A 15,868-nucleotide genomic window follows, 5' to 3' on the forward strand; every position below is an offset into this window, starting at 1 on the left:
GAAAAAATAGGTATTTGAATCAAAGTTATCCAAAATCATCCAGTGTTACTTAAAGCAATCTTCTATTCAAACACATTTTACAATCTTATTTTGACAGTTCAACAAGTATTTCATATGAAGAAAAAATGCTAACTTTCAATTAGGTTACTTTCTGTAGCCTGCACTAAAGCCCAAGAGCTAAAATATTTTTTTATAAATTTCTCTGCTAAGTTGTGTTTCCTTTTATGTTCTGGATTATAAAAATGATGTGCTTAGCTTCAGTGACTGCAAACTTTATTACACTGTTAATAAATAAATTAGTAATTCCTTAAAAATAAATTGTCCTAGTATCCTATTATGTATCAATCTACATGTCTGCAAATTAACTAATTCAAAGGACTGTCTTAGAGATGTTGGTTTAAAAATAATTATAAAATATTGGTATGCTAGTCAGTGCCTGTAATTATCTTTTTCAGTTCTAGAGGGTATTTGGGAATTATTTAAGAGTAAAAGATGAATAGTGCATCACTAAATTCTTTTAAATCAATGCATGGGCACAGTAGCAGCAGAGGCAAATAAGCTTGTGGAAGTCCGAATACCAATAAAGAAGACAAAAATGGTTTTATATAGCTACTTACATCATAGCCTAGAACTTCAGTCTGTGTGGATTTATCTACTCTTGAAGCAAAAGCCTTCTGTAAATGCTTTACTTTATCCTGCAAAATAAAAACAAACAAAACACATTATTGGCGAGCCTCTAGTAATTATATATGAACTATGGGGTTATTCTAGTAATTCCAGGCTGTACAAATGCCTTAAGAAAAACAAAAGAAAGGGAGAAGAAATAATGCAGAGACAAAAGTGAGGGCATTGCAGAGTAGATACAAATCACACACCTGTCTGATATGATGCAGTAATATCAAGCGAGAAATATTTTCATGGATAAATTAGGTGGGTTTTTCTCATAAAAAGCTTATAAAAAATTAAAAAGCTATGAACTCCATCCTCACTTTTGCCTGAATTTTATACTGTGGGAGAAAAATTAATGAAATGATTTAGCCAATAAAGTTAATTAGGGGGAAAAATGAATGGAGAAGTGTCTCCTATAGGTAATACGGCCCAAGAGAGTTTTTTGACACGTCAAGTCCCAAACATTCCCCAATAACAATATCCTGATCTATAAAACACACTTTCTATTAGTTGGGGGACCCTTCATTCCCCTGGCCCATATTTTTATGAGGGACTTCTGCTAGAAGTATACTTTTGGTTTCTTTCCCTACCTCTCACTCACTCCTCTTCTTCTATAAACTGGTAAGTGACCTCGGGGTAAACACACACACACTGCTTGTTACTGGCATGTACATAGCCTGAAATCTCAACTTGCCCAGGCATAAGCATACAGACTTGCCCTGTGGGAGAGGATGCAATTTTCCCCTCTGTCAGCAACCCTAGTGGGTCACTTCAGTTCAGTAAAGAAGGTATTGGAAACTTTTATGGCTGCATTCCAATCCGGGTTCATAGTGTATTATATTATAATTAATCTCTCCAAATTTTCTATTTTATAATTCATTCTGAATTTAGGAGGGGGGAAAAAGGACTTGGTTATTGCCCCTTTTAAGCCCCAAAAATACACACACACACACACACTGAATCAATGTGAAAAAAATTGAGTTTAAGTATAGTTTTTGACCAATACAATATCCATTGAACCTTAAATTCAACCTTGAAAATAGTTCCTCTAAAAAAATCAGAATTACTAAAAACAGAAACCTGTCTACTATATGGAGATTGACACCTTGCAAGCATAGCAAAGATTCTCTGAGCTTTTATTGTTTGACATTTTTATTTAGGAAGGTCAGAGTGTTATACTCAGCCCACTTTATCATTGTGATTAAAAAGGATATTCCCTTTTTGAAGAAAAGTTTCACCTTAAGGGATTGTGAGCTTTTTCTCTTATTGTAGTGATTTAATTTTAATGTATATAAAAATTCTTACAATGAGCTGTATGACAGTTTATCAAGGCAGTCATTCATAAGGGCAATATGCTGATGACAGCATTACGAAAACACACGTATAAGGGAGACGAGAGAAAGATCACTACAGACCTGCAAAGTCAGCACAGCATTACAGGTTGACAATCGGCTAGAAAACAACAATGTCATGAATCAAACTTCACGGGACAAATTCTCCACACAGATCAAACTTCACTGTCAAACTCGAGAAATTCTGAATGCCATAAAATGCATTACCCTTCAAATTTCCTTCAGCACACTCATAAGCAAAAGTAAAAAATAAAATAAAATGCCATATATCTCTCTGAAGAGCAGAACCTAATAAAACAGAGAAGCTGAAGGGATATAGGTGACTAGAATTCCTTAGTTGTTCTGGATGCCTGTTTATTGATCTTTTCAACAACTGTTAGGTAAAGACATTTAAAGCTGGATTTAATTGATTCCAACAAATATTTAATGTGGATCTATAATTTATTCATCCATCTGTCAGTAATTATAGCACATTTAATTATGTAAATTAAACTGATTTCACTTTTTCCTCTGTATAATTAGAAATACAATAACATTTTAGTTTGTTGAATGTGTTGTATTTTATATATTTTACATTTACAAATGAAACTATTTCTATAAAATGTTTGGCTAATCGCTCACTGTGAGCCGTTTTAGAGCCAGCTCCTAAGGAAGGCACGACTCAGTTCGCTGTGCAGCTGGCGAAGGCGCAGGCTCTCTCTGGAGAGTGGTCTGTGTAGAAGGCTAAACCAACGCTCTCCTTACATAAGGAGTGGTGAACAGAATGTTGTTCTTGCTGTTTCACTACCTAGAGTTCATAGGGGACACAGGCTTCCAATAAGGAAACCAATAGGTGTAAAATTACAAATGTTGGTGATATAAAGGGAAGCAATGAGCACCTAGGAAAGAGCATAACATGAAGGATGCCCTTTATACCTGATGACACAGTGTGCCTAACTAAGGAAATGGCCCTTAATGTTAAACCTACAGGACAAGGGCACAGACAGGCAGTAGGCAGGGGAATGTTTGAAAGAGAGAGATTGAAGAAAGCTCAAGGGTGGGTGTGGGGTAAGTTGTTTTTTTTTTTAAATAGGAACTGAAAAAAAGTACAGTGTGACTAGAATTTAGTGAGCAAGAGGGATATTGGCATATGATTATTATAGACTCTGATAAGCATTGGTTTTATGTTAAGTTCACTGGGAAACCATGAAAATGTTTTAAGTAGGCAGGCCTCGGATTACGTCAAACTCGATGTATGTCATTGCGTAGTTATGTCGCCATCTCCCATTTACTTATAAAAAAAAAGTTCTGTCATTTCAACATATGTACATATGTGCTTTATGCTATTTTATTATTTATTTACCAGAAGTAAAGGTCAGGGATTGTTATCTTTCTTTTACATTTTTGTTACTGTTTCACTTCATTATTGCTGTGTATGTGCTCCATGTGAGTGACGTAGGTGCTTATGTAGGTGGGTTCCCACTTACAGTGAAAATTGCATTATGTTGCTGCAAGAATGGATCTCCAACGTAACCCAAGGACCTACTGTATCTTCCCATTATATTTAGCCAGCATCATTCTGACTATATGGAGAAGAAAATAGAGGCAAGGAATACATAGGTATAGGGGACTTTAGAATACTCTAGAATAATGCAGTTCAGAAGAAATGCTTTAGGCAAAAGGAATAGAGTCCTTTATTCTTTTCAGACTCAAAATAACTAGATTTAAGGACTTGTAACTTATTATGCAGGTAGGTTAAAGAAAGGAAAAAGTCAAGAATAACTCCCCGCTCTCTGTTCTGAGCAAGGAAGGCTGGATGGTGGCAGCATCTCTAATATCGGGAACACTGCAGAAGTAGGTTTAATTGGAAACAGGGGTGGATGGGAGATGGAGAAGCAAGATGAATTGAGAGGGAAGGCAAATAGAACATACTGAGCATATTAAAAAGTAAGAATGCTTTGAGATATTCAAGCAGATATGATTGTAAGAGTTGTTTTAAGAGACAATTAGGTTGCTAAAAGCTATAAATAGTGATAGTAAGAGGGCCAAGAACACAAAGAATATCTAAATGAAAGCATTCCTCTTTTAGATGATAGCAGCACCCATGTTTTCTAACCAGCACTCCTCATTGTTCCCTTCACACAACCATACTTTCCTGGGAACTTCACCTTCCTCCACCTCAGCCACATGGCTGTGGCCAGAGCTGCTGGGAGTGCGATATGATCGTGCTGTCACAGTGCATGGGTTGCAGAGAGGGAGCATGGACCCTATTCCCAAACTGGGCTAGGGACCTGTTCTGGCAGTGTTGGTACAAGAAGAAAGAAAAGTTCATCTTTCTTGTGGTGCTTGGATCAAAAGTGGTTAAGTCTAAGAGCTACCGTGGGCCAAGTTTTTGGTGATACAAGAGGATGAAAGTTGGTCAGAGAGAGAGAGAGAGAGAGAGAGAGAGAGAGAGAGAGAGGGGGGGGGGGATATCAAAGAACAGCAGGGATGAGTAGAGAAAATGAGGATTACTATCATCTTAATTGTTAATGATAGTTGTTCCTGGGCCCCAGCCTCAGTCTTGTCTTTGGTTTCATGAGTCACTCAGGTAGTCTTTTAACAAATTCCTATTTTAGCTTATGGTAGACCAAATTATTTTCCTGACATTTATTATTAAGAGAGATGTAACCAAGAAAAAGAGAAAGCCAGAAAGCAAAAGTCAAGGAAAGAGAACTAATTCCAAAGAAATTAAATATTTCTAAAAAACAGTGACTAGTAGTAGGATCCTAAGTAGCAGTCTTCAAGTCTAGTTTTGTTTGCAGTTGCTTTTTAAATATGTACTTAAAATTTGCACTTAAATAAATTAGGAACTAAGAACTCAAAACTAAGTTGTATTAATAAAATGCATACAACTATAGTCTGTGTATATTTATATGTATTACATGTTGGCAACTATGCTAACTTTATGTATTTTCAATCATAGTGCTTACATGTTATTTTGTACTTAGCTCTTTTTTCTATTGTATAACAAGCTTTTCAATATCAAATAATATTAACAACTATTTTAAAACTAGACAATATTTTATAGATGAAATATCTCTAAATGTTCTCAGACAAAACATAATTATTAATATTGTTAATTCTAATAACCACTAATATTCCAAGTGATATACTTAAACCTATTTTCTGACACGTCAAATTTAGATAGTATCTAATAGTCTTTGTTATAAAAGATTACAGCATTAATATGCTTTATTACTGACATTTACATTGTTGGATACAATTAGATTGTTTTAAAATTATAGTATTTTTTCCATTTTCTATATTTTTATCATAACTCTTGGAAATATATTTATGATTTTGATATGTGAATATTACTTAGGTTTAAAACAAGTTGTATAATTAGTCCAATAAAAAAGGAAATGAAATTCCAATAGATTTTTTTGAGTAAAAAGAAAAATCCTTTAAGGTTCAAGGTCTAATAGGGCATCTTTTAATTTCTCCCTCCATTCCTTACATATGAATTTGTAATGGGCATATCCTGTTACATTTTGCTGATATTACATTATCTGTTAAACCTTCAGGATATTTAGACAACTTTAGAACCATATTGAATATTTTTGTACATGCACTATTTTTGGTTTTGAATTATATCTTAGGGATAAATTGTGGGGGTAGAATTAATCAAACAATATGGATATCTTTATGACTCATGCTACATATTGCTAAATTGTGTTCCAAAAGATTGTAACAAGTAAATGTCACTAGAAATAAATATATGCACCAGTTTTCTAGCAATGCTCCAGCATTGAATTTATATTTAGAAACTATTAGCTAGATTGGTGAATATATGTGATTTCAGGCTTACTTTTGCTTAACCAGAGAAATGGATGTTACTAAATGTACGAGTATGTACACTAACTATACCTTTTATGCTTTGTCTACTATATGTATTTTGCTTCATACCAGTTAATAAAACACACATGTAACCTATATGTTCATGTAGACTAATGTCACCCCAATAAAATTTAAAATAAATAAATAAAAATACTCAGTTCTGAGAATATTACTTAAGTCCTACTGATGCCTGAGGTTTGAGAACTAAGTTGATTTGAAATAAAACTATTATTAATAATAAAAGCTACAACTCAGCAAATCAAAATTATAAAAAATAGTTACATCTACCCTTTTCATTCATTTTATTAGTGAAATATATGCGCTTCTTTGAACAATGTCTACCCCATACGTTAAACTGTCTACTAGGCATGTCCATGTAGATACCCGTCATACATCACAATCTCACCATATTCTAAATAAAACTTGTCATCTTCTCACATTTTTCTTTCTTTTTGGATTCCCTGTATCAATGAAAGTTATCATTATCAATGAATCTCTTAATAAATACCCTGGGAGTCATCCTGGTTGCTTTGCTTCTCACATTCATCTATCCCAAACCCAAGAACTTCTCTTACAAATATTCTTTGGATGTGTCCCTTCCCTTCTACTTTAACTGCCAGTGTTTATTCCAGGCCCTCATGTTTTCCCAACTAAATCACTGCTGAAACCTTTTTAACAGCATGTTCTTCTCCAGATTTGTTTCTCTTAATATATGCTCCTTATTACAGCCAAACTAAACTTTCCTTAATAAAATCAGATCATGCTCCATTGGTTTCTTACAAATTCAAGATAAGTTTAATACTCTTTAGCATTACCCATCTGGTTCTTCATGATCTGATCTCTGACTCTTTGTCTGACCTACAATTCCCCTGGATACTATAAGCTCCTGGAAAAAAAAAAAGGTATGACTTTCTGTTCAAGAAATCTGATAAGCTCTTGAAGGTGTCTTTGTTTTTTGTAATACTTTAACCCAAAGCCTAAAGTATGTTTATTTCACCTTTTTCTTCACTTGGCTCAGGATTCTTGTGATGTAAAATATAAATTATTTTATACATTTCACTTCTTTTTAAATCTATAAGGTGAAACTAATTTGATTCTTACAATTACAATGCAAATGATTTTACATGTTTTTATTCTTTTTGAAAGAGCTGAGCAAAGCAAACCTTGCAACTTGCATTTATTCTTAGAGAGATCAACCTAGTTTTTATTCAGTTTAATGTTACCAACCTCTTGTAAAACGATGTAATACAGAATTTAATAATCTAAAAGGGCAATTTTTAGGCACCCCTAAAAATCACTGTTGTGTATAATATCATCTGAGTTTATTATTAAGTACTATTTGTTTTTGTTAGTATTCAAATGCAAAGCAAAGAATATGGCTAGAATATTTAAAGAGTAACAATTCATTAAAGAAATATATGGGGCCTTTAATTTAAGTTTAATGCTATTTTATTTTTCAACTCTCTTTAAATACTTATACCTGGAGGAGTGTATATTTGTTCCATTTTTAGTAAAACATCTGAAACAGGAAAAAATATAGAGAGAGACTATATACTTTATTCCAAACTTCTAAAATTTATCTTTCCTAATCTAAATTAATTAGTCTGTTAATTTTAATCTAATTTCAAAGTTGCACACACCAAATTCTATTGAATCATAGTCTGTTTGGGCTGCTATAATAAAATGCCATAGATTGGGTGACTTACAAATAATAGCAATTTACTTCTCACAGTTCTTGACAATGGGAAATCTAAGATAAAGTCACCAGCAGTTTTGGTGTCTGATGAAAGCCTGCTTTTTCATAAATGGTACCCACAGTTGGTGGAAGGGGTGAGAGATCCCTCTCAAGTCCCCTTTATAAAGACACAAATCCCATTAATGAGGGCTGCTCTCATGACCTAATCAAGCCCCAGAGGCCCTACCTAACACCATCACATTGGGGGTTAGGATTCAATATATGAATTTGGAGGTAGCATAAACATTCATACCATAGCAGAACCCCAAGCACTACCAACTCTAATTATATGGCAAAAAGCTGAGTACAATGTCCATCACATAGAAAGATTTAATGAATAATAGATACAACCATCATTGGTACTTGTAAGAAGAAGAAATATATCATTACTACTTGATAATGAAAGAAGAAGACAAAGAAACAGAGGCAAAAGTGTGAGAAAGGGGGAGAAAATAAATGGTGGAAGAAATGGCAAAAACAACTAGAAGCAGGTGGAGAAGGAAGAAAAGGAAGAAGAGGAAAACTGGGAAGTGGGGTGGAGAAAGGGGTCATGGAGAGATGGAGCCAATGGGCAGTACAGCTATTTTTCTTGGAACAAAACAAATCGCTTTCCTGGGAGAGGGGTAGTGCAGGACACCAATAAAATGAACTGGAATTTAAACAAACATTAGTTGTCTTACAGTATTTGCTGCTTTGGTATTTTCAATATGAGGCCATATACGCATGTTGATGCTTTTATGTAAGTAAGCGTGTGCAAGGAAACAAACATATCAGCTTTTCCTTTGATTCAATATTTCTTTAGTTTGACAAATAATAAGGTAGTTTAATCCATTAAAATAATGTGTGGAGGTTATTTAGTCTATAAAAGTAATATTTAGCAGTATTAAATTGTATCCATAAAAGAATAAAATTTTATATAAGATTGCATAGGTCTCATCCCATGTTATCTATTCTATAGTTATACTTCTGAGTAATCAATGTGTTTAAAAATTGCATATAAACAGAAAATTTTCACAAAGATTTATTAGCTGATACTTGGCATTTTCATACTTCATTTACATGTCCCTTCAAGGGAATACTTATAAGGTCAGATATCTGAATATCTTTTTCATTGTAAATGAAGATTTTTTTCACTGTAAAATAAACACAGATATTCAACTCTATAATATTCTGTAGCTATAAAGTTAATAGTTATGAAATTATAAAAGTATGTGAACAATTTAAAAGAGGAAAGTGAATATGGGACAAATTTTACACCAATGAATATAAACTTTTTACATAAATAATGCATATTAAATACAAATCAACACATACACACAAATTCATATATTCACAAGATGTACAACTTACATGGGTTGCTGGTTACCACTTCTAAAAATAAATCTGAATTCACAACAGGGAGAGACAAAATCCAATATCTTATAACAACGACTGTATTTTAAACTGCTCTGTGTGAAAAGTGGGTGGTCTCAGCTTAGGCCAGAGCCAACCAGATGCGCCAGTGGACAGTTTAAATTCTGCTTCATCTCTGCTCCTCCCAAATAACCAAAGAACATATATGCATAACCCATGGACACAGACAATAGCATGGGGAAGGCCTAGGATAGGATAGAGGTTGGGTGGAAGGGGGCAACAAGGGAGGAAATGAGAGACATCTGTAAGAATGTCAACAATAAAATACAATAAATAAATAAAAACATATAGCCAATAAATATAAATCAAAAGGAAGTTGGAGTGACAATCTTAATTTCTGATGAACAAAATCCTTCTTTGGATGACCTGCAGCCTTCGGTGACTCTCATGTGCTTTGTATGCACAGTTCTGACCCCGATTTAAAATAATAATAATAATAATTCAAAAAGAGGTGTCTAGTAAATAAATAAGTTTAATTCTCATCTTTGGATTATGTGCCCTCCAGGGTTTTGTAACTACATGACCTCAAGTTACTCTTCACTTCATTTGCCTTCTACTGTGGTTTTCACATTGGCCCTTTCCAACTTGATCCCCATTGCCTACACTGTAACTGTACTTTTCTCAGCATTGTACGATCCAAATGTCCCTTTCAGGATTCTGTTAATCTCTGTCATTGTTGATTCTTAATTAGTAGGTCTTTTCCCACCCTAAAATTAGGTTTGATAGCTCTTCTGGATATTCTAGAAATTTGGAATGTTCTAAGAGTGCCTGAATATGTGAATTTGTAATTTTCTTCGGAATAGAGAGAAATGGCACAAGAATGGACTGTTATCTGGCCTGATGTCTGCAACAAAATGCCCCAAAATTTAACCTTCTATTTAACCAGGTACAAGAAAGCACTGGAGACATTTTGCACAACTTCTTGCACATGGTGTGAAAACGGGCAAGGAACCAGAGTCTCCGGGAAGGTCAGGCAGAGGTGACTCAGAAAAATGTAACTTCCCTTCCCTTCTCTCCCTTCTTAAAAATGACAAATGTGAATTGATGTTCCTTGTTCCTGATGGTAGCCTTCACCATTATAATTCTTGGTGGTCTGTATTTGGAAGTCCTATCTCAATCGGAGCATCTTCACTGTATCCCACATTATGTAAGCATTTCTATGCGTTATATATACTTCATCATAAAGGGGTATTTCTATCTGTGTATATAGTCTCTCTTCTTTTACCCTCATTTAAATGTTTTGATTTGGTAGGTTTATTGGCCTCATATATTCACAATAGTTCCAATGTAGGTGATACTTCAAAGCAGAAGCAATAATTCAGCGGGGTGGGGGGTGCTTAGAAATTTCTGACCCCATGAGCATTGCAATGAGTTCAGTTACAGCCCTAAATTTCTCTTTTTCAACTAAGTAGACAGAGTTTTAAGGACTAATGTTCATAATGGTAGCTTCAATAATAAGTAAGAGTGAAAGCTCAGCAGCACTATTTTTTTATTTTGTGTCAGGTGACTTTAAAGTGTATAAACCGTTTTTGCATCTCAACCTTTTAATCAATAAAATGAGGATAATCATATTTTGCATCATAGAGTTGTTCTGAAGATTAAATGAGAAGAAAATATGGACAAGAAAATTTCAATATATGTTATTACCATTCTTACCAATAATTAGTAATTATTACTAAACTCCAAGATTATAATTTAGGAATAAATATCTTGCAAGTTAACATAGTCAATTGTCTGCATCATTTCAGAAATATCTAAAGGTCTGCCAAACAAAAATTTTCCCCAATGATGCTTAAATTCCTCAATGAAGTTGGCATGCATTTCATGGGGGAGTGAGTAGCTCACTTAGAATGATCATTATTGCACTTGAGAACTTGATATGAATGTCTTTCATAACAAGACAGACTGAAGCTAAATTGGAAAACCAATGTCCAAAGATATAATTTTTACAAAGACTGAAAGCAGAAGATGATAAGAGAATTAAAAAGAGCCCACATCTGCAAGTTGTAAAGTATCATGAGTTGTTTTTGCCATGATTCTCTCAAAGATACCTCCAGCTTTCTCAAAGGGTGAAGGTCATACCTATCCTTGCAATTTGAAACCCAGTGCTGTTGTAACAGCAGCCAGCACATTTAAGATTCTCATTGTCTGACTAGGATGACTGTCCAGCTCACATATGAGACCATAGCTAGTGCAGAGGGACAGAGGTCACTGGAGAACAGCAATGGAGAGCAGCTGCTGGGAGTCAGGCGGTGAGAGAATACTCAAGGCAACTTGCCCAAGATGGTGAACTGACATCAAGATGCAGAGGTATCAGTGATTGGATTGAGAAAAGAAAATTAGTGCAAGGATCAGGAAGAGAACATTGGGAATGAAAAGAATAAAGAAGAAGGGCTTTGTGGTAATGGGATTGGTAATAATGGCTGTTGAATTCTCCCTCATTTGACATTATTTGCCCTAACACTTGATGATGTGATTCAGGCATTCAAAAAATTTGGCATTTCATTAAGAGACTTTCTGATGCCCAGGAGATGGTTGCAATGTCATCTTTTACCACAATCATATTTTTTCTGAAATGCTGTCTCCTATTATTGCCATATTTTTCTCAATTCCATTTATTGTTCTAACACAGCAGTGCTTATGTGGCTAAAAGTCCTTCTTAGGAAAATATTCCATATTCTTTAAGGTCCAAACGAACGAACATCCAAATGCAAGATGAACTCGGCAAAAAAATAAAAGGTGATTCCAGCTAAATTGTACAAAATCCTAAAAGAATTTATGACTCACGAAATCACAGTAGGTGCTATTATACAGGGCAGGTCAAAGGCAATTATATTTCATCTGGGATATTAATTTTTAAAGCCATTAAGACAGTCTATAATTTATATAAATTCTCCATTACCAATCCTGTGACATTTCCATAACTTCAATGATATTCTCTTTTCAACAGTATTCAATATTCAGAAATATAAAATTATATGTTGGATAACACATTTTCCTTCCCTTTCTTTCAGCAAGTGCTCTCTTTTCAGTTTGTTTGGGGAGGATACTGTATTAGTGAGAGCCCTGCAGTGGTGGCCCTTTAAAATATAAATGCACTGCCATTTGTGCATGACTCTCATGGTCACTAATAATTTCCTTTGAGAAAAACAGATTAGGTGACGGTCTCCCTATAATTTCTTGAATGATGTCATCTAAAAAGTATAACATTTCCCCCTTAGTTCTTTATAATGCAGATCTAGACAAAATGAGTTTATGCTTTTAATACTCTAAGGCATATATTAAAACTATAAAAGCTCTAACTCTATTGTAATGGATTTTGAAGGACAAACATAGTGGATGACATGAATTTTCTCATTTTTGATTTCATAACTATATTGTTGAGACATCATCTATATTTCAAAAACTGTCCTCCATCTGTCCTTTTCTTAAATATATAAAAAGCTGAAGTCTCTCCTATCTTTGAAGAAAATAAAAATCTCTCCTTGTCTTGAGTCCACTCTAACTCCCTCTCATCATTTTCCTTTCAAGTTCAGGTTTTATAAAGTGTAGGTCGCACTTATTGATTCTTCTGCTCAAAATTCTCCAGTTATTCCTTATTGAAAGTTGCCAGGAAATATTTTTAGCATATATAAGTGAGTTTAAAAAATAGCATATATTATAGACTCACTAAGCACTCTGTCAAATTTTAGCAAGTTTTCCCATTTCTTTGATTTCTTAAATAGAGAGATACTATTAACGTCCTTTGTACAGTTGTCCAATTTACCTCCCATCCTACTTGAGTTAATCACTAATGTAATTTGATGTATATTTCCCCTGGATTTTAAAAATAATTTTGCTACATATGTATATGACCATAGACACAATTTATATAAATTACATCATATTTTATTTAGTTCCTCCCCCTACCACAGGCTGTGAGTGCTTCATCTTGCCCCTAAATGGTGCTATTTTTCCACCACATTCTTTTCTTCACTCATGACACCTTGCTTTATCTAGTTTTTCAATAAATAACTTGGAGAACTTATTATATGCCAAACGCTATGTCATATAAAATCCTGTTTAATGCTCTTTGCATGTTGCAGTATCACCTGTGGGTTTACAATTCCCCAGTCCATTATACGGACCTCTCCCCTGAGCTCCAGTTATCTGTGCGTCTCTGTATTTGGGGATAGCTACTTGGCGGACACATCGGCCTCCTCCATCCCCTTACTGGTTCTACTTCCTAATTTCTGAATATCATAAATGGTTTCACAGGTCACCCAGTGACTTTATGTATCAGAGGTCACCTGTATATTCCTCTCCATTTAGTCATCAATCTCTGATGATTTTAACTCCTACACAATCCCTAAAATGCATCTCCTCTCCAATTGTCCTTCTAAGGCACTTGTCAACTTTCTGTATTATTTCAACCTTTTCAGGTTTACTTTCACTCTGTCGCCTTCAGATATAACCCACCTGAAGGAAGAAATAGCTTTAAATAGTTCTCCTAGCATGGAGTCGGAGCACCTCACCATGACAGCATGACAGAAGGCTCTCTGCTAACTGGCACCTGCCTCTATCCCAGCCTCATCTCTGCTGCTCTCCACCTCACACTGCTCTGCTCTCGATTAACTCGGAATTATTTTTAGTTCCCATATAGAGCTGGCTATTTTAGAACCAGGCACATTTGCTGTTCATTCTGCCTGAAAAACCCCTCAGACTTTCCTCACTTGTCTATCTTTTACTCATCCTTCAGGGATCCTTTGTCCTTAGGGTAGGCAGAATTCCATTTCCCCCCATCTTATCACTTTTTATATTTCCCAAGCACACTATTCCCAGGGCATTGTAGGAGCCCAACCAGTCTTAGTGGGAACTGAACTAAATTTAACTGTCTGGCATGCCTATTTTGGAAATAAAACAAAGTTTTGTGGGTTTTTAAATACAAAGTTCATAGTTTGTCATTGGTGATAACATCATCTTTGCTGACATGTGGAAGCCATTTATATTTGTCTCCTTTAATTTGCTGCTGTCATGAATCATATTGATAGATTCACTAAAAAATGTAACTATCCTTGAAATCTTACACCGTCAGCAAAACCAGGTAGTATATTGCTAAGACTGTGAGCTCAGGAGTCAGACTGCAGGGGTTCAAATTCTAGCTTTACTACTTCCTACATTTATGTAAAGAGTCTACTTTAACTTGCAAGGCCCCAATTTTATTATCAGTCCAATGGGGTTATAATAGAAAGTACATTGCAGAGTTGTTATAAAAAAGAAGTGAGATCATGTAAGCATTTGGTAACCTTTGCCTACTATTTGTGTGATTCTTTTTAATTCATGACTAAACCTTATTTTCAAATATACTTCACTGAGACATTATCTTATTCTTAAGTGAAATTGTTCTATATACATATTTAGGGGGCTTTGTTATTTTCAGTATTAAAGTTAAGCTAGAATTTTAGAGTAAATTAGAAAAGGCCATTCAGTGCTTTCTATGGCATAAAATAAATGAGTGAAAGAAGAACCATTCATTCTGTAATGATTAGGTGGAGCTCAATTATAAAACTGTTGACTCTTTTAACTTTAATTCTTTAAAATCATCCTTGCAATTTCTTCTTAACTTCTAGTTTTTAAAACATTTTTACACATATCAGCTCACGGAACCTCACAGCAGGTATGTGACATAGGAAGTTCAGGCTTTATATTACCATTATAAATAAATAAATAAAATTTGAGTTAATAAAAAAATGCCCAATATAAAATATTTATTAACAGTTTAAACATACTGAGAATCTCCACATTCTGCTAAATAGCAATCTTTCTATTCAAAATTTTATGCTGTCTGGTTTGATGGCTCTGTGTGTTCTAAGCAGGTTTACGTGGACAGATATGATCTTTTGGTAAATTTGTGTCAATGACTTTAGCACCTTTTCATGACTAGGGATTATGCCCAATATACTTCCACTCACATTTTGCTTGGCTATTATAGAAAAATGAACAAATAAGAACTGTGAACAATTATGATGTGATTAGACAATATTACACATAAAGGCAATTTTTATATTTGAAAGGAAACCAGTAAAGGTTGGAATTAGCCCCTCTGGCTAATAGTTTAAAGAGGCGCAAGTTTGTGCTATCAGTGTTTTTTGTTGCATATTTGACCTTAACGAAGGACAAAATATTGTGATCTGGAAAATCCCTGCCAACTGCTGAAACTCCCTCAACCATCACCTTTCCAGACACAAAATTCCCATTTCACTTAGACAATGAAGAATCTATTACAATAAAAATATGAGATGACATTTTAAGTCTTTCAAAATGGAATGCTCACACACATGGAAATTTACAATGCTATACCAATGAAGAATTTTAGGCGGTGAGGTTATATGATGGGATACATGTGCAAATACACGGAATACTCAGAAAAAAATATGTTAGAAAGCAAAAGCTCTGAAGGTAATGCTATTGAGGATATTTGGAAGAAATATACTTTTTTTTTGAAAGTATAACTTTTTGGTTATGTCTTGAAGAAAATAAATTGGCCATATTAATTAGTTCTACAAAAAGGCCAGTACTAGTGGAAACATACAGTATTAGAGGCCTGGTGCACAAAATTCATGCATGGGGGGGTGTCCCCCAGCCTGGCCTGTGCCCTCTCACAGTCCGGGACCCCTTGGGTAGGGTCCATGGGCCTGGCTGGCAATCAGGGCCTATCAGGGCTTTTGTGTAGGGCGTGGCTATAGGGTTAAGCCTCAGACTGACCTGTTGGCAAAACCACAAACAAGTCCCAGCTTAGAGGGCACAGTCCTCTTAGCATAATTAGGCTTGACCTTATGATGCTCCCTAGATCTTATCTGGG

The 15,868-nt window shown here is 34.7% G+C and overlaps 1 protein-coding gene across 1 annotated transcript in view; it reads right to left on the reverse strand.

Annotated features, from left to right (window-relative positions):
* LOC102256539 (serine-rich coiled-coil domain-containing protein 1-like) overlaps positions 1-15,868 on the reverse strand; it is a 972,873-nt gene that overhangs the window by 551,313 nt on the left and 405,692 nt on the right. The window contains exon 7 of the mRNA XM_014547713.1: positions 618-695. Within this exon, the coding sequence (XP_014403199.1) occupies positions 618-695 (78 nt within the window). The remainder of the gene's footprint in view (positions 1-617; positions 696-15,868) is intronic.

The sequence above is a fragment of the Myotis brandtii genome, unplaced genomic scaffold (assembly GCF_000412655.1).
Source record: "Myotis brandtii unplaced genomic scaffold, ASM41265v1 scaffold113, whole genome shotgun sequence".
In the NCBI taxonomy this organism is placed as follows: Eukaryota; Metazoa; Chordata; class Mammalia; order Chiroptera; family Vespertilionidae; genus Myotis; species Myotis brandtii.